Genomic DNA, 19,758 nt, shown 5'->3' with positions numbered 1-19,758 from the left:
CAACTACCTTCTCTCAACCACCTATCTTTCATGCTCCATTCTTCTGAATCTGATCTGGTATAGATGGGTTATTCTCCGAGGACAAGCAGGCTGCTTGTTCTCACGAATGGGTGACGTCCACGGCAGCCCCTCCGATCGGAGATCTTCACTAGCAACAGCGTTTGCTAGCTCTCGCGTGCGCATGCGCGACCATCTTCCCGCCTGAACGCGAGCGTGCTCGTCAATCTTCTTTTTTCCGCGGCTCAGGACGGCTGTTTTTTTGGTCGGTCTGTGCCCCAAGGAGACCCCTCGTGTCTTTTCGCCGCGTTCTTCCTTTCGGAAGTGTCCGGAATCTTCTTTTCCGTCGCGTGTCTCTTAGTTTTTAAAAAAAAAAATTCCCTTATTTTGAGTTTTTTCCCGTAAGTTTTCTTTCGTTGTCGGGCGTGGCCTTTTTCGCCGCCCGTACGGGTTTTTTCTAACTTTTTTGGTGCCATTAGCCATCATCGCGAATTTTGACTTCGCCGGCGTGATTTTTCCGCCCATGTCCTCGAAGCCTGCCAGCGGCTTCAAAAAGTTCACCCAATGCAGCCGGACTATCTCCCTCACTGGTAGGCACGTTTCGTGCCTTCAGTGTCTGGGGGCCGGGCATTGCCCCCAGGCCTATACTCTCTGTCTTCTCTTGAAGAAGCAGACTCAGGCAGCGAGATTGGCCCAGTGGAACCTTTTGTTCAGGGCCTCGTCCGGTGCTTCGATGTCTTCGGTACCAAGGTCATCGTCCAGTGCGTCGACGTCTGTGGTACCCAGCTCTTCTGCCGGTGATCCAGCGTCTGCGATACCGAGGTCATCGGTGGTATCGATGTCGTCGGAGGGTGCTTCGTCTTCCGGAGTGCAGGTGAGGGCTGTCCATTCCCCTGCTGGTAGCGGTGAGCCTTCGAGTAGGTCTCCGCCTGCCTCGAGGGCTCCTGCGGTACAGACCCCCCCCCCCCCCCCCCCCCCCCAGGATCAACCTCTTTTGGACCCAGCCCACAGGAGGCATTTGGATTCGACGACGTCCTCTTCAGTACTGGGAGGTACCGGTGACGTGCTTCATGCGAAGGCAAAGAAGCATCGTCATCGGTCGCCTTCCAGACGTGGTACTGAGAGCTCTGGGTCGCCGGTGCCACCGGCACCCAAGCATCGACATCGGGAGGACCGCTCACCCTCCATACAGGAGGTGTCGATGCGCTCCCCTGTGGATAGCCTGGTACCGCCTCAGCGTCCTGGACAGATTCGCAGCTCGTCGCCGGTACCGGACTCCTTGCCTCTCTCGACAGCCGCTCTGAACGAGAGCCTCAGAGCCATCCTTCCAGGGATCCTGGAAGAGCTGTTGCGCCCTTCTCCGGTGCCGGGGGTGCTTGCGCCGCTGGTACCGATGACTGAGGCGACGGCTGGGCCATCGTTCTTGGTGAGGTCTCGGTACCGGCATCGGCTGCCTTCCAGGCGGACTCCCCGACGACATCGATGGAGGGAGCTCCATCGCCGCCGGTACGGGAGTCTTCCTCTTGACGTACCCACCGTGGTCATGTTCCTACGGAGTCGAGGTGGGCACGGCTTCGGGCAGAAGTTCATGAACTGGTGTCCGACACCGATGGTGAGGCCTCGTGGGAGGCAGAGGAAGACATGAGATATTTCTCAGATGAGGAGTCTGACAGTCTTCCTTCTGATCCCACTCCCTTCCCTGAAAGACAGCTTTCTCCTCCCGAGAGTCTATCTTTCGCGGCCTTTGTCCAGGAAATGTCTACGGCCATTCCCTTCCCTGTGGTTACAGAGGATGAGCCAAGGGCTGAAATGTTTGAGCATTTGGACTATCCTTCGCCACCTAAGGAATCGTCCACAGTACCCATGCATCATGTCCTCAAGAAGACATTGCTGGCGAACTGGGCGAAACCGCTAACTAATCCCCACATTCCCAAGAAGATCGAATCCCAGTAATTGGATCCATGGGGACCCGGAATTGATACGGACTCAGTTGCCTCATGACTCTGGTGTGGTTGATCTGGCCCTTAAGAAGGTCAAGAGTTCTAGAGAGTATGCTTTGGTGCCCCCAGGCAAAGACTCTAGAACCTTGGATTCTTTTGGGAGGAAGGCCTACCATTTTTCAATGCTCATTTCCAAAATCCAGTCCTACCAGCTCTACACGAGCATTCATATGCGGAACAATGTGCGGCAGTTGGCGGACTTGGTGGACAAGCTCCCTTCTGAGCAAACCAAGCCTTTTCAGCAGGTGGTAGGGCAGCTGAAGGCGTGTCGTAAATTCCTGGCCAGGGGTGTTTACGATACTTTTGATGTCGCGTCCAGGGCCGCCGCTCAAGGTGTGGTGATGCGCAGACTCTCATGGCTGCGCGCCTCAGACCTGGAGAATAGGCTCCAGCAGCGGATAGCGGACTCTCCTTGCTGGGGGGGATAATATTTTTGGAGAAAAGGTCGAACAGGTGGTAGAACAGCTCCACCAGCAGGGCACCGCTTTCGACAAATTCTCCCGCCGGACGCCTTCAGCATCTACCTCCAACTGGTAGACGTTTTTATGGGGGAAGGAGGACTGTTCCCTAGTCTTCTAATAAGCGTAGGTACAATCCTCCCTCTCGCCAGCCTGCTGCCCAGGCCAAACCCCAGCGCGCTCATTCTCGTCAACAGCGTGCGCCTCCACAGGCCCCTGTAGCTCCCCAGCAAAAGCAAGGGACGGGCTTTTGACTGGCTCCAGCAAAGCATAGCCGCAGTCAAAGTGTCCGTGCCGGACGATCTACCGGTCGGGGGGAGGTTAAAATTTACCTCGACGATTGGCTGGTGAAGAACACCTCCGAGGCAGGAGCTCTACAGTCCATGCAGATGACTATTTGACTCCTGGAGCTACTAGGGTTTGTGATAAATTATCCAAAGTCCCACCTTCTTCCAGTTCAGAAACTCAAATTCATAGGAGCTCTGCTGGACTCTCAGATGGCTCTTGCCTACCTTCCAGAAGCGAAGGCTGACAATCTTCTGTCCCTCGTTTCCTGAGTGCGGGCGTCTCAGCAGATCACAGCTTGGCAGATGTTGAGATTGCTCGGCCCTCTGGGACGTCCCTTCCAAATTCCTCAGCCGCAAAAAGTGCTGATGACGGATGCGTCTCTCCTGGGATTGGGAGCTCATGTCGATGGGCTTCACACCCAAGGGAGTTGGTCCCTTCAGGAACAAGGTCTACAGATCAATCTCCTGGAGCGGTCTGGAACGCTCTAAGGGCTTTCAGGGATCAGCTGTCCCAAAAAATTATTCAAATTAAGACAGACAACCAGGTTGCCATGTATTACATCAACAAGCAGGGGGGCACCGGATCTCGCCCTCTGTGGCAGGAAGCCGTCAGAATGTGCCTTTGGGCTCGCTGATACGGCATGTGTCTTCAGGCCACATATCTGGCAGGTGTAAACAACAGTCTGGCTGACAGATTGAGCAGGATCAAGCAACCTCACGAGTGGTCGCTCAATTCCAAAGTGGTCCACGAGATCTTCCAAGCGTGGGGCACCCCCTTGGTGGATCTCTTTGCTACCCGAACCAACCACAAGGTCCCCCAGTTCTGTTCTAGACTTCAGGCCCACGGCAGACTAGCGTCTGATGCCTTTCTTCTGGATTGGGGGGAAAGCCTCCTGTATGCTTATCCTCCCATACCTTTGGTGGGGAAGACTTTGCTGAAACTCAGGCAAGACCGAGGCACGATGATTCTGATCGCTCCTTTCTGGTCGCGTCAGATCTGGTTCCCTCTTCTTCTGGAGTTGTCCTCCGAAGAACTGTGGAGATTGGAGTGTGTTCCGACCCTCATTACTCAGAAAGAGGGGGCGCTTCTGCATCCCAACCTCCGGTCTCTGGCTCTCACGGCCTGGATGTTGAGAGCGTAGATTTTGCCTCCTTGGGTTTCTCCGAGGGTGTCTCCCGGGTCTTGCTTGCTTCCAGGAAAGATTCCACTAAAAAGAGTTACTTCTTTCTATGGCGGAGGTTTGCCGTCTGGTGTGACAGCAAGGCCCTAGATCCTCGCTCGTGTCCTACACAGACCCTGCTTGAATACCTTCTGCACTTGTCTGAGTCTGGTCTTAAGACCAACTCTGTAAGAGTTCATCTTAGTGCGATTAGTGCATACCATTACCGTGTGGAAGGTAAGCCGATCTCGGGACAGCCTTTAGTTGTTCGCTTCATGAGAGGTTTGCTGTTGTCAAAGCCCCGCATCAAACCTCCTACAGTGTCATGGGATCTCAATGTTGTTCTCACCCAGCTGATGAAACCTCCTTTTGAGCCACTGAATTCATGCCATCTGAAGTACTTGACCTGGAAGGTCATTTTCTTGGTGGCAGTTACTTCAGCTCGCAGAGTCAGTGAGCTTCAAGCCTTGGTAGCTCATGCTCCTTATACCAAATTTCATCACAACAGAGTAGTTCTCCGTACTCACCCTAGGTTCTTGCCGAAGGTGGTGTCGGAGTTCCATCTGAACCAGTCAATTGTCTTGCCAACATTCTTTCCCCGTCCTCATACCCGCCCTGCTGAACACCAGCTGCACACATTGGACTGCAAACGAGCATTGGCCTTCTATCTGGAGCAGACATAGCCCCACAGACAGTCCGCCCAGTTGTTTTTTTTTTTTTAATTTAAATCTTTTTATTGATGAAAATTCTGTATAACAAACATAGAACTTCAACTTCCTAAAATACAGATATGAAAGACCATCCAATTTTCCCCCTCCATCAATAAATTTTCTCCCCCTATTACCCCCTAGCCCCCCTCCCTCCATCCCTTTTACCTCTTAAACCCCATGCTATTGATTTTTATGAATTCCCCCTACCTCTCCCCCCTCCCCCCAACTATATGTGTGCCAACCACCCTTGTAACCGTGACCACCCCCTCTTCCTTCTCAATTCCCCATCCCTACGGTATGCTGTGAGTCGTTCCATGAGTACAAATTGCTCCACTTTCTCCCTCCACTCGCCCATGGAAGGAGGATTCTTATGTTTCCACCTTCGGGCAATGAGACATTTAGCCCCCGCCAGACCCCATCGTAGCAGCTTGCTCCGCTCCCAGGAATCATTGTCATTATGCATTTCCAATTCCGCCCAGTTGTTTGTTTCTTTTGATCCCAACAGAAGGGGAGTGGCTGTGGGGAAACGCACCATCTCAAATTGGCTAGCAGATTGCATTTCCTTCGCTTACGCCCAGGCTGGGCTGACTCTTGAGGGTCATGTCACGGCTCATAGTGTTAGAGCCATGGCAGCGTCAGTGGCCCACTTGAAGTCAGCCACTATGGAAGAGATTTGCAATGCTGCGACATGGTCATCTGTCCACACATTCACATCTCATTACTGCCTTCAGCAGGATACCCGACGTGACAGTCGGTTCGGGCAGTCGGTGCTGCAGAATCTGTTCGGGGTTTAGAATGCAACTCCACCCCTCCAGGCCCGTTTTTATTCTGTTCCAGGCTCCACTCTCAGTTAGTTGAATAGTTTAGGTCAATCTCAGTTATGTCCTCACTGTTGCGAGGCCCAATTGACCAATGTTTGTTGTTTTGAGTGAGCCTGGGAGCTAGGGATACCCCATTCGTGAGAACAAGCAGCCTGCTTTGTCCTAGGAGAAAGCGAAACTACATACCTGTAGAAGGTATTCTCTGAGGACAGCAGGCTGCTTGTTCTCACCAACCCGCCCGCCTCCCCTTTGGAGTTGTCTTCCCTTGTCTTTGTCTTTGCTATTTACTAGACTGATGAGCACGCTCACGTTCAGGCGGGAAGACGGTCGCACATGCGCACGGTGCATGCGCACGCGAGGGCTAGCAAACGTTGTTGCTAGTGAAGATCTCCGATCAGAGGGGCTGCCGTGGACGTCACCCATTCATGAGAACAATCAGCCTGCTGTCCTCGGAGAATACCTTCTACAGGTATGTAGCTTTCGCTATAGTTGAAAACAGTAATATGAAGGGTAAGTCTTCTTGGGTTTTATTTTTTCTTTTTCTTTTAGGGATACTTATGGAACCTCATCTTATTTGACCTCTAGTCAGCTTGAAGCCAAACGCCTACTGACTGGGTTGGAGAACAGTGAAACTGAAGATAAGAGTGGAAGCAGGAACTCTATAGTCTGTGAACATGTAATTGGGGAGCCACTCAACCATGAGTTTGATAGCACCCGCTCCTCCGCTGTAGATGACACAGTTGTCAGATATTTGAATGATCGGCCAGCAATCGATGCCTTGAAGGCCTCGGACAGTCTATTTAAAGCAGTTTCCCCAGTGAGGGAAGAGGAGGAATGGATCAGCAAGTCACGAGGAACTGAGAGCCACAGTACAGTTAAAAAGATAGAGCAACCAGGTCTACAATTAGTTGAGAATTTTCATTCACCAGCCAGCAGTTCCAGTTCTCATAGGCTGGAGATCTTGAAACGCAAGCAGACTGATGCTAAACTGGAGAAGTTGAAGGAGCGGATCAGGAAGCAGTGGGAGAATGCTGAAGAGGCATGTAACAAAGGCCAGCACCAGAATTATTCCAACCAGCCCATCATAATAACCAATACGGAGTGCACTATGACAGCCAAAGTTCGAAAAGTAACAACAGCACCACCCGCGCCGGTATACAAAGGTATGTACAATTCCTTTTTTTACCATATTATAAGAGGTGGGATATTGTAGATATGAGTGACTTTTAAGCAAAAGGAGATAATATTCAGGGGGTTGATAATTCAGCCGGGTCACATTCAGGCTTCTGCATTGAATTCCCATTGTCTCCTTCCAATGTTTCTATGTTGATGTCCCATTGTTAAATTCCTAACGATACTTCGATGGTCTCGCATAACTTGTACAATGTAACCCATAACCAAGTTGTAACAAATGTATTTCCATTATTCATATCTTATTGTAAGCCACACTGAGCCCGCAAAGAGGTGGGAAAATGTGGGATACAAATGCAATAAATAAAATAAATAAAATTTCCAGGTTTGCGGAACCAGCTAAAGCATAGTTTGTTAAATGCGATATTCAGCACATCCGGCTACAGGGCACCACATAAAGATAGGACTGACTTTTATGTGGTCTATTTATGTGGTTACCTTGGCCAGTTAAGTGCTGAATATCAGCACTTAACTGGCTAAGTTTTGACTGCACCTCCAGAACGCCCCCAAAATAGCCGGTTTTGAGATAGATGCTAACCAGACATTTTCAGCGACACTAACCAGTTAAGTTCTGCTGAAAGTGTCCAGTTAGCCCTGAACAGGCAATTCTTAACTGGCCAGGAGCTGTTTCTGGCCAGTTAAATTGCTTTGAATATTGACCTGTCAGTGTATGTTGGGACTCGGGAGATTAGGATAGAGGAGCCTTACATTTAAGTTTGTTTATTCAGAATTTGATATACTGCCATTTCTTTTAAAAAATCAGAACAGTGTACAATTTTAAAATCAATAACACGAATAAAGATAAGAAAAGAACTCCATTAATGACAGAAAAGAGCTCATTCATCAAACAGAGATAGAAAGCATCTACTCACTAACTATAACAACATTGCAAATGTGTTCCATAGGTTGCGCTGCTCAAACAAAATATAGGTCTGCATTTAGGCAGAATTTTAAAAGCGAAGTGAAAAAAATAGGTTTTGAGTACCACTTAAAAACAGGCAAAATAAATCTCAGCTTTAATGTCTGGGCTGTTCCAAAAGTATGGTGCCAAAAAATAAAAGGCTGACTTACTAGTGGTGTCATAATGAGCCTGCCTAGGGGAGGTATAACTAGTCGATGGGAATCGAGAGAACGGGATGGGTTACAGGGGATGATTAGAGATGAAAGATATGAGGGTTTGCCAGTGTGCAGGGTCTTGTGAGTAAGATTGAGTATTTTGTATTGCGACTGGAATTTTACAGGCAGTCATTGGAGTTGCATAAACAGAGGAGTAATGTGTTCTGACCGCTTGATATTGAAAAACAATCTAGCAGCTATGTTAAAATGGTGTTCTGGCTGAGAGTAGGGGTTTACACCTTTTTCCTTACATCAGGTCCTAGCTATTGTAAATTTGTTAATTTTATTGTAATTTTTCTCCTGCTTTGACTTTGCAATGGAAGACTAGGAAGAAAAATAGCACTTATTTAGTATGTTGTAATGTAAGAAACATTATAAGGAAGATTCATTTGTGGGTTAGAAGTGGCTCAGATGACGGATTGCCACATTCTGTAAAGTCTGGGATTGTTATCATACGTGGAAATCGAATCCACATTTTTAAGACCGATGACTGTTTTGGATCCCCTTCTTTTTCCCTGAAGCTGCACTGGACAACTGTGACTGTTTATAGAGACCCCATTGCAGAGTGTTTGGGCAGGGGGAGAGGGGGGGTTGTTCTTCATTGTAGATGTTTATTGACCAGTTGCTTGTACTTTTGAGTGATCAATAAAACTTAATAAAAAAAAAAGAAGTGGCTCAGAGGAAATGTTCTGCACAAAGTCCCTGGTTTAATTACCAGCTTGAGACTTTGTTTCCCTGGTCAGCCGTGCCTGGGAAGGGAGTGGTAGACATGGAAGTGATGCTTAGAGGATTGGACTTGGGGCCTATGGTTGTAGGGCCCATCCTGACTCAGGATGGTTGTTGCAATGGTCTAACACTGAATATATTTGGGGGAGGGAGGGGTAATGTAAAACGGGAAAAACAATGAAGACTCTTGGTGCCAGATTGCAGGCTGATTCCAACTGAGCTGGAGAGAAAAGAAGCTGGAAGATCCTTGGAGCCAAAGAAAACCCCCCAAATACATTGAGCATTGTAGTTTGCACTAAATATTGGGGCTTACTGGTTTTACTGGAGTTGAAAGAAGTTAGACCATTGTTTCCAGAGTGTTTTGGTGGACTTTAGCCAGTGAGGTATTCAGTCTTACTATGGATTTGTAACTGGTTAAAAGATAGGAAGGAAAGAATAGGTAGGACTAAATAGTCAGTTTTTCCATTGGAAATAGTTAAATAGTGGAGTGCCTCAGGGATCTATATTTTAGACTGGGATTGTTTAACTTAAGAATCTGGAAAAGCTTGTGTTCCCTCTGCCTGTTCTTCCTTTCTCCATATCGTGTCCCAACTCCCTTCCTTCTTCACAACCCATACCCCTTCTAGTTTCTCACCCTCATAGCCTGTTTCTACTCTTCTTGTATAACTGTACTCCCAGTCCCTGTCCCCATCACCCATACAGCTTCCCCTTATAGCTTCTTTTTGCCTCATCCAGCCCTTTACATCTGCATTCTCTCTCCCAGGTAGTGCCTCTTCTGCCCCCTTCCTATTTCAAGCCTCTCTTCCCCTTACAGCTTTTATTTGCCTCTTCCTGTTCAGAACTCAGCCTTCCTTCTTGACACAGCAAAGGGGCTAACTGCCCCACCCAGTCTTCAGACCGTTGCCCTGACAGCATGGATGTTGAAAGCTAGTTAATTACTCGCATTCCAGTTCCACAAGAAGTATGGAATATTTTAGCATCCAGAAAAAATCAACCAAAAGTTCCCATTAGCTTAAATGGGAGTGTTTCTCTTGATGGTTTGCCACAAATTGCCTGCCTTCACTCAGCTGACCTCTGTCTGATGTGTTATCCTACCACCTCTATCCTCTCCAAAATGGGCCTCAAGATGATCTCAGTGATGTGTCATGCTGCCTGTCACAATTAAGTCAACAGCAAGTAAAATCCATTTCTGTATAGCTAGGGGTATCCCATTTTCATGAGAGGCCTCATGAATTCAAAACCACTCTGATGCCATCCCATCCCAATGTGGGATCCAAATGTAGTTCTGTCAAGACTGATAGAGGCTCCTTTCAAATCGCTAGCAGAAGCATCTTTCAAACACCTTATCTAGAAATCCATATTCCTCATTGCCTTTACCTTGGCGTGGAGAATTAGCTCACTTGGAGCGCTGATACACTATCCCTTATACGCTCAGTTTCTATCCAATAGAATTATCCTCTGCACCCACTGAAATTCCTGCCTACAGTAGTGTCTGCCTTCCACTTGAACCATAGTGCTTCCAACCTTCCTCAAACCGCACTCCAGCCAGGCGAAGTCAGTGCTTTATTAGTTTCAAGGCATGAAAGACATTTGAAAAAGCTCACAACTATTTGTCTCATTCAACCTGACCAACCTGGCTTGCCAGTATCAGATTGTATTATGTTCTGTTACACCTCAGCCAGTCAACCATCTCCAGGTGGAATCACAGCAGATCATGCAAGAGCCACAGCACCTACTATAGCCAGCCTTCATTCAGCATATATCAATGACATCTGCAAAGTAGCCACTTGGACATCAGTGCATATATTCACCAGGAGACTACCTTTCTATGGGACAGTTTAGTAAGGAAATCTGTCCTTAGATACTTGTTATGTTATAACTTGTCTGAATGCCCACTGATTCTTTCCAGGGTACCAACGTCAGATATATCAAGCAAGGGACCTCTAAGCTCTGAATTCATCATTAAGTATTCCTGCATCTCATAATGCTTTTTGACAGAGAAAGTGAAGTTGTGAAGTTGCTTACTTGTAATGGGGGTTCTCCTTAAACAGCAAGGAAATGTAGCCACACTTTTCATTCCCTATATGCAATCAAATGTTCGTATATGAACTGAGAGGAAGGAGGAGGAACGTGCCCGAGATAGGGGCACTGGCACATTCCCAGGGAGTCCAGGAAAAATTCCCTGAGCTGAAGAAGAGCAGTGCGCATCGGATCCATCTGGAGGGCATCACCAACAAGTGTAGCTGTATTCCCCTGCTGTCTATGGAGAAGCCCTGTTACTACTACTGATCATTTCTGTAGTGCTACTAGATGTATGCAGCGCTGTACACATTATATGCAAGTACTTTCTCTATCCATAGTGGGCTTACAATTTAAGGTAGGTTTTTTTTTTATTATCTGGGGCAATGGAGGGTTTAAGTGACTTGCCCAGGTTCAGAAGGAGACACAGTGCACTATGATCTCAGTCTGCTGCACTAACTATTAGGCTGCTCCTCTATTCTGTTATAGGTATGCTACTTCACTTTTTCTTTTACTGCGCATTTTTATTTTCCAGGATATAGTTTTGTAAAACCACAGCTTTCTAAGACTGCTGAGATATTGGTTTTATGTTTTATTTGTAATTTTTAAGTGTATATTTTAGAATAATGTTTAAATACTAATATGTTGTTATAATATTGAATGTTATATAATACAATATTGTTTGTCTATATTTTTTATGAATCCTTTTAAATTTCTTTATGGAAAAGCAGTTAAATAAATTAAACTAAATTAATGCTGAATCCCCATGTATACATTTTTAGGATTTAATCCCACAGAGACTAAGATTCGAACTCCTGATGGAAAGGTATGGCATGAAGACCAGTTCCATAACATCAGCAAGGAGTTTTATGGGGATCATGCACCACAGTTAACAGGTGAGCGGCTTGTAAACAAGGCAGGAGTCTTCCTCTTAACTTTCCCATCAATCATGGCTTATGAATTTGTGGGCATTACTGCTCTTGGTGGAAAGTTGTAATTGAGTCCAATTTCTGCAATTTGGAAGTTGTATTGAAGCTCTTACTGTCCCACCACTGCCTTGTGCATTAGTTTTTCAGATCCAGTCTTGTATGACTCTCGAGTGGAAAGAATCACAGCAACAGCTCCTGTGGAGAGCTCTTTCTGGGCTCTGAAGTGTATTCAAGTGGTGTGTGGGGTACTGCTATGGCAGCTTGAAAAGTTTGATAGCATCACCAGCTTTGAATCCTGTCAGACTACTGATGCCCCCGATGATGAAACAAGGATGATCTGCTTGCAGGCTCTTGTTAGTCGCTATCTTTGATAGGTGGACTGCATTATTTGCTGGTCAGGTTTCACAAACTGCAAAACTAGAGGCATGGGATTTGGGGGGGATTTTTTGGCATGTGAATGTATTTTTGCACTGTGACAGTGCCTCTTATGAGCCAGACTTTACACTGTCTGACTAGCAGGAGTCCTGCACGACGTGATTTAAATTGACTGAAAACAATGTCATTCTGACATCAGAGAAGGAGGCATTGTAGTATTTGTGGAATTAGTCTTCAGACCTCCAAAATTGGATCCTTCTGTTCTACTGAGTGTAGAAGGAGTCTTGGGCACAGAGGGCTGAGAGAGCTTTGATACCTTGCAAAGTAGATCTTGAATTTCTAGGACCATCTCGAGTCCCTGCACTGACACTGAGCAATAGCACTACCTGCTGGCTCAAATCTGATGCATCAAGAAGATTGATATTCTAAAGCTTTGCTTTCTTGGCATCCTGTAAGAGATAAAAACCTTTGCTGGCTACCTCTTGTTACTGGCATCGGAGGCTTGCAGGAATGTTCCATGGATTCAGATGACGAAACCAATGCAACTATTCACAGAAAGAGCTCAACCCTTTAGTGAACGCTGCATAAGCTTTCTTCCAAGGAAAGTCACTATTGACATCAGTCTAGAGATTGTAGAGCCAGAGACTGTATGTAGAGGGGCTCATTAAGAAATGCTAGGTCTTTTGGGGGAAGAATACTACTGTACCCAGAGCCTTGTCCAAGATGAATGGGCTAAGTAGTACTAATGTCATATTGTGAATTGAGGATGCTAACATGGATGGCACTATTCCTATAATGCCATCAAGAAGACACCCCTGGGGAAACAAATTATGTCTTCACTGGAAATAACTGTTAGTATCCAGATTTGTCTTGGCAGGAGAACCTTCTTCCAATAAGACATCTCTATAACCACTTTTCAAGCAGAGCACCAAATATATCTTTAAAGGATTCCCTAAGACTACTGCAGGTGTTTATTGGGAGGAAGTCCATGAGGAAAGTGTTACGTTTTCCAAGCTGGAACTAGGTTTGTGAGCCCTTGGACCACTGCCGAGGAGCGGCAGTGGCAGGCAAAACCACCCCACACCGGAGACTAGGCAGAACAGAACTGGAACCCCAGACTGGAGTTGCAGCAGAGGCGAACAAGCAGAGCAGGCACACTTAAACTTCACCTGCACTTGTACACCTTTCACCAAGAGTTGAGCCCCTGGCTGCAAGTGGCCGGCAGGACTTACTGGGCAAGGCAGGACTGGATACCCACTAGGCTGAACCAGGACTGAGGGTCAGAGGGGAAAGGAACATACAGGGGCAGCAGGGCAAGGAAGGGAAAGCTAAAGGGCAGGACTGAAAGCTGCAAGCAGCCACTAAAACAGGGAACAAAACACTGAATAACCAGACACAGAACTGAAAGCTGCAGAACAGCCACTAAGACACACAAACAGACAAGGACTAGACACAAAACTACAAGCCAGAGACAAGAGAACAAGCAACAACCTAATCTAAATATCCACAGACTAACTAAAACAGACAAGAATCAAGGCAAGAAAACCAGACTGAGCAGAAGTGCACACAGCACCCCAACAAACCTCAGGGCCTTAGACAATGCAAAGGCAGAGCAGAAGGGTTTCAAAATGGCTAATAAGCCCAGCAGCAGCTGAGACTCAGCTGCAGCAATCACCAGGACACTAAGGGTGATGTGCAGGTTCAAACAAAACAAGCAGGTCTGGCAGTCTGGAAGATCTGGACCGGACTGGGCTGAAATCTGGAATGGGTGACAGCACACAGACAATCTAATGCAGCCAGCACACAGAGACAGAACTAACTCACAAAGAACAGACAGAAGCCAGCTCAGAAGCTGACCACAGGAAATAAGGTGAGTCTGAGAGGGGTCATGGCCACAGACGTGACAGAAAGGGAGACCAGAGAGCACGTTTCTGATTCCCAGATGGCTGGCCTCTGCACAGCTGCTTCCCAGTATAGGGAAAATTCTTTGCAGGGTTTTGAGTCCTGGGCATCAGTCTAAAGGGTTATAACATAGAATTCTCAAGCCACTGCACTGAGCACATTTTGAATCAGTTTGTAAAGCATGGTCTTCTGTAGTTCATGGCCTGCAAGAGTGTATTCCAATTATTTTCTAGGCTCAATGCATTCAGGCTCATTCTGTGTCTAAAGGACAAGTCCTTTGCAATTTCATTAGCTTTGGAAGAGAACACATATTGATTGCCACAGTGCAGTGTTTGTAGAATGAATAATGAAAGACTTTAGTATTGTTAAAGAGCTATAAATTTGTGAAGCATGCAGAACACCGCCACAAGAGAGAACTTTGGTTTTAAACTTGACAACATTTTAGAAAATGCATCGTTACCTTCAGAAAAACCAACAGGTATTATAATTGGCTGTTCACCATCTATGATTGAAAACACCAGTGGACTGGTAAAAAGAGGGCTGGAAAAATGAACTAAAAGTGGAAGTATCTGTTGTATTGCACTCTGCACTAGCACTCATTCCAGAGAACAGTTGTAAACTTAGAACAAACAGTAAGCATTGTTAAGTGTGTGAATTGTAGATGCAGCTGGGGTTTGCAAAACGGTCAGTTTCAATTGTTATTATATGACTTTGAATCACAGTATGGTGTTTGAGTCCGGGGACAGTGTTAAAGTAATTCTTTCATATGTGTTGCATAATATAGGACTTCAGGGTAGAGCACGGTCTTGTATAGCTCAGTGATACACAGTAACTACCAGATCTTTCATTTGTTTACATTTTAAACAACAAATTCCAAGACCCTGTTTACTAATGCTTAGCACGTGATAATGCTGTTATCATGCGTGTGCTGCAAAACTCATTTCATAGATTGCAGCAAATTGCACAATAACACTGTTATTGTACACCAAGCAGTAGTAAATAGAGGCCAAAAGGTTTAAGTATGTCATAGTACGAAAGGATGAAGAAGTGAGTATGTTCAAAGTCAAGCTGAATCCATGGAAATGATAAGCGGTCTAATAGAAATTTAGTTCATAACAAATTAACTTGAAGATAAAGATCAATACTACAGTAAAAAAAAACCAAAAAAATTAGCAAACTTGACCAAAGTGTCTGAGCGTCTCATTTGGGGCTTTGAGTTTCATCAAATATGCTAAGCTTTGATGCAACCACAATACCAGCAGATTTTCAGACGCAGATAACTGAGATACAATGCAAACACTATCTCCAAGATAATTCAGTGGAATATCAGAAATAGAATTCCTTAGTGTCAGCAGCAGATGAATCCAGAGACTAATGGATTGTATCCATCTACCAGCAGGTGGAGATATTGGTGAACTGAACTGTCTTATAGGACTGAATGCTCCTCGGTCAGTCAGTATGCTCTAACTCCAGCAGGTGGATGGATGGTCTCTCACGAGCTCGTAGTCTCATCTGGTTACAGGTTCTATTCTGGGTCTCCCAGTTTAGTAGAGCTATGGGGTGTGTGGCTAGGTGGTGCCACCTTTAGGAGGTAAATCTTATCATCCCAGGTCCCTTCTCCATTCTCCTTCCTTCATGTTGTGGAACTTTGGCATAAAAAACAAAAAATCCATGTCTTTGGGACATTCTGTCTTTGGCCTCAACTGGCTTCAGGAGAGATACTGGTGCCCTAAGAATCAGGGTGGTGGTAGAAGAAGATGACGACTGTGTGCCTCTGGCTGCAGTGGGACGCAAACAGGGCGGCTGCTGCTACTACTACTATTTATTTATTCCAAGGCGGTGTACAGTAGGTACAGTTTAACATCAAACTTAAAATTTTGTTAACAGCATAACAATAGTAAAATGTACAAGTATAATCATAAATACAATAAAAGAGGAAAACTTGAAAACAGCAGATTGAAGCCAAATAATAAGACTGCTATGAAACAGGATAAAAAATTCACACATTTAATACTGAAATTTAAATAACAGAAATATAATACATTGTTAGCATAATAGTGATGGAATATCTAGTAAGCGTACAATTAGAAAATTCAAATAACACTGCTATGTTACTAATGCTAATATTAATCATATCCCTGCACCAAACTGTTTTATATTGTTCTTATTTTTATGTTTTATAACTGCATTTGGATGTATCTTTATATTTCAGATGGTGCAGTGAAAGAAAAGCCTATAGAGAAAAGCAGAGAGAAGAAAACTGTGAAACCAGTGCGAAAGGTCCAAAAAGTGATTCGATCGTCTGGCCCTGATTCCAAACTAAGTAAGTAATTTCTAATACAGTTGTCAGTGTGGATGTATGTGTTCATGAATCAAATATACTTTCTTTTAATTACTTTATGTTGAGGAAGGTTAGCAGGAGCAGAATATATGCAGCTGTCTCATGGATTGAATCCTGTACTATAAATAGCTACATATCTCCTATTGCCAGGCTGAACTAGAAAATACTCCCTTCCTCTGCTTCTGTGGAACCTTTGCTCTTTAAGGACAGGTGTCATTGCTAACTTGCAGGTGTGTCATTTATAGTGCTGCCTGCTCTGCTTCGAGTTGCTATGTCAGTGTTCACCACAGGGTTATAAATAGCTGCAGCTTTCATTCATATTCATTAGCGCCTTTCATGGCCAGCAGCTGACTGAACTAAATTTAAAGCTGTCGTACTATTTCCCCCCCTCCCAACCTTCTTCCTTTCCTCTATGGAAATATGTGAACCTTCTTTCCCCAGCCTCCCCTTCTAGCCATCTAGGATCATTTTCCTTTTCCTGCTCCAGCCTGATCCTTTAATCTTTGTTCTCTTCCTTTAGCATGTTTTGACGAAGAAGGACTGATAGATGTCTTCTAAATCTCTTGTGTTCTCTAATAAATTATTGTCTATTTCTACTTGGCTTTAATTACCTTGTCTTTACAGCAGTAATATATTCTGTAGATCTAATCTGCCTCAGCAATTATATTGCTGACTTTTCTTTGGATATATGATATCTCACACTTCTAGTAATGTCAAGTTCCTTGGCATCAGGAATACCGGTGCAGTCTTGGAAGTAACATATTTTTCAAGGTCTTCTCACACTTCTAATAGTAGTACATTTTTGAGGACCAAAATATTAAAACAGCCAAAGCAGTCAGTAATGTGTTTTATATGGATTGTTGTATGTATTGATGTATAGCAGAGCTATGCACTCCCTGAACCCAGTATCCTCACTAGCAATGGTGCTGCTTAGTGAGTAACTAGTGGTTCTTAATTGTATATTATAGTTTTCTTAGACTTAGCATTATTTGAATACCTCTCAGAAGAAGCCTAATAAGACACAGCAAGAAGTTAACTCTGATCACATATATACTGCTTATGTTTAGGTGGCAACCATGTTATAAGCGCAGCCTCATGGCGGGATGGACAAATGTTGGTACAGAAGATCCTTGGTCCAGTGCCTAAAATAGAGAACAGGAGAGCAGAATCCAGTGACAGAAATGGCAGGGAGAGGACTTTCAGACCAGGTATGTGGCATTTTTTCTAAACTGAACTAAGTGGGATGTAGACCTATAGCAATTTTCAGTTACTCCATAGACATTTCCTTCAAGTAATGCATAAAGTGGGAAGGGTGCTGCTACTTCTCCGTTATCTAACAAAATATGGTTCTAAATTCCAAGTGTACAATCAAATACCATATTCAAAATCCACTTGTATCATAAACCATATAACTTTAATAATAGACTGTTAAAGCATAGTTATTCTTATTGCTGATTTAAGCTAAGGATTCATTTAGCTGATTTCAGCTAAGAATTTGATCTATTCATAGGTCCAAATTGTGACTATATATTTATTAGCTCAAATGTGAATCAAAAACATTTGCTTTAAAATGTTTTTTTTAATTATCTTAATCAAAAAATTTTCATACAATTTCTCTCTCTTTTTTCTTTTTCCGTGTTTTCTATATTGCTTAAAGGGGTTCCTTTGAATCTTCCCTTAACTTGTCCGTCACATCATCGACATGATTGTGTTTCGATATGAGAACACTCTGCATCAGGGTTATTCACCAGAAGGGATAGAACTACCAAATCAAAATATTACGATAATATCATATTAGATTCTTACTAAGCATTTATTTTTATAGAAAACTCACTCAGTGTGTGGCCCTGTTTTATCTGGTTCAGTTTACCTAAAAAAAATAGTGACTGGGTTGAAATACAAATTTTGATTTCAATCAACGAGTCAAATTCTAAAATGCAAGACGCATACTCCTATCAGAATATATTGTCAATCTTGAAACTCCAAATCAGCAGAGAGTGGAGTTCTAAGTCTTCATTCAACTCTATGGGCTGTAGTGTATTTAAAGTATATATCCAATACCGTTCCCCATATGCCAAAATATTTTCACAATGTCCTCTTAGGACCAGTGAAGAATCGCATCTGTCTTTGTTCTAGTATTTTGTTTTTTTAAGATCTTTATTAAATACCCACAATACCAGAATAGGCACCAAAAAACAATACAACGTGGTAAGTTTAAATTTTCATCCCTCCCACCACCCCCTTCCCAGTCAAGAAGATATAAAACAATCAGATCAGACTGCTCTTGTTGATTCTTCACAGCGATTTGATCCCACAGTCTGACAAGCCCAAACAGTATCACCCCCCTCCTCCCCCAAAATCAAGTACTTCAAGTTATAAGTTCAACAGATAGCTACGAGTGTGATGTGGTAAACGATTCCACACTGGGGACCAAATTTGTGGAAAAGTTTTCCAGGCCCTAGGAGACCTCCATTCAGCATCCAGTCTCTCCATTTTCATTAAATTAAAAAGTTCATTTCTCCAAGCAGTCATTGATGGGCCAGCAGCCTGCCTCCAGAACATCAAAATGCACTTTCTGGCCAGAAAAAATGCCTTATATAAAAGAAGATTAGGACCTGATCTGAGGCCCAAAGAAACAAAATTCGAGAACAATTGAATGTCCGCTTGGAATGGCAGGCGTCTACCCAATGTTGTAGATAAGTAAGTCAGCACCCAAATCCAGAAGGTTTTTATCAAAGGACATGTCCAGAACATATGCACCAACATTGCTGGCTCAGCTGTGCAGTGTGGGCACTCCGCCATATTACTACTACTACTAATCATTTCAGTAGCGCTACTAGATGTACGCAGCGCTGTACATAGCATATGCCATATGAGCCAGATATTCCCGATGAGAGATATACAGGCAGAGCAGGAACTTATATTGTTTCTCTTGAAAGGATATTGAACAAGTAAGATACTTCAAGTGTTTCATTAACAAGTGAAGCCCGTCACCTGTAACCCTCTCCTCAGTTGATAAAGTCTGGTTCCAAACTTCAGCCAGAGAGTCATAATCAAGCAGTTGCCAAGCTATGCAAGTTGAGCTGATAAAAGCATAAACTTGCCTAGGTGGTTTGAGTCAAAAGCAAAGTCTCAGAGATTAAATCTACAGCATCCCGCATTCAAGGAAGATACATCCAGCACACTCACATAATGGTGCACTTGACAAAAGGCAAACCAACAGGTTGCAGGCTCCCCTCCTCCATAAGCTATGCAAAGGATTTGATAGCCCCTGTAGCCGTCACAAGATCATGAACATAAATCAATCCATGTTGGGACCAGCATTTTAAGTACAACTTTGTCGCATCAGGGTCCAAGTCCTTGTTACCCCAAAGAGGAAGCAACATGGTAGGGGTAAAGGGAAGTTTCCATATCATCAAGCTGATCAATCCATAGACTGGTGGGTTGTGTCCATCTACCAGCAGGTGGAGATAGAGAGCAAACTTTTGCCTCCCTATATGTGGTCATGTGCTGCCGGAAACTCCTCAGTATGTTCTCTATCTCAGCAGGTGGTGGTCACACACAGCAGCAGCTCTGGCTAGGCCTCCAAGCCTAATCCTTAGGTTTTGTTGAGGCCTGGGGTTGAGGGCTCTTTTGAGCAAGTGCAAACCTGGTGGTGCCAGGTCCCTCCTTTTCTCCCCCCTCCCGCTGGCTCCGTTTAAAAAAAAAAAAAAAAAAAAAAAATTT

At 44.6% G+C, this 19,758-nt stretch overlaps 1 protein-coding gene across 1 annotated transcript in view; it reads left to right on the top strand.

Moving 5' to 3' along the window:
- CEP350 (centrosomal protein 350) overlaps positions 1-19,758 on the top strand; it is a 411,134-nt gene that overhangs the window by 69,797 nt on the left and 321,579 nt on the right. The window contains exons 6-9 of the mRNA XM_030208006.1: positions 5,983-6,596; positions 11,268-11,381; positions 15,904-16,014; positions 17,100-17,240. Of these exons, the coding sequence (XP_030063866.1) occupies positions 5,983-6,596; positions 11,268-11,381; positions 15,904-16,014; positions 17,100-17,240 (980 nt within the window). The remainder of the gene's footprint in view (positions 1-5,982; positions 6,597-11,267; positions 11,382-15,903; positions 16,015-17,099; positions 17,241-19,758) is intronic.

This window comes from Microcaecilia unicolor, chromosome 6, assembly GCF_901765095.1.
Source record: "Microcaecilia unicolor chromosome 6, aMicUni1.1, whole genome shotgun sequence".
NCBI lineage: Eukaryota > Metazoa > Chordata > Amphibia > Gymnophiona > Siphonopidae > Microcaecilia > Microcaecilia unicolor.
The sequence above is the reverse complement of the archived record's forward strand: the minus strand, read 5'-3'. Positions and strand labels throughout refer to the sequence as shown.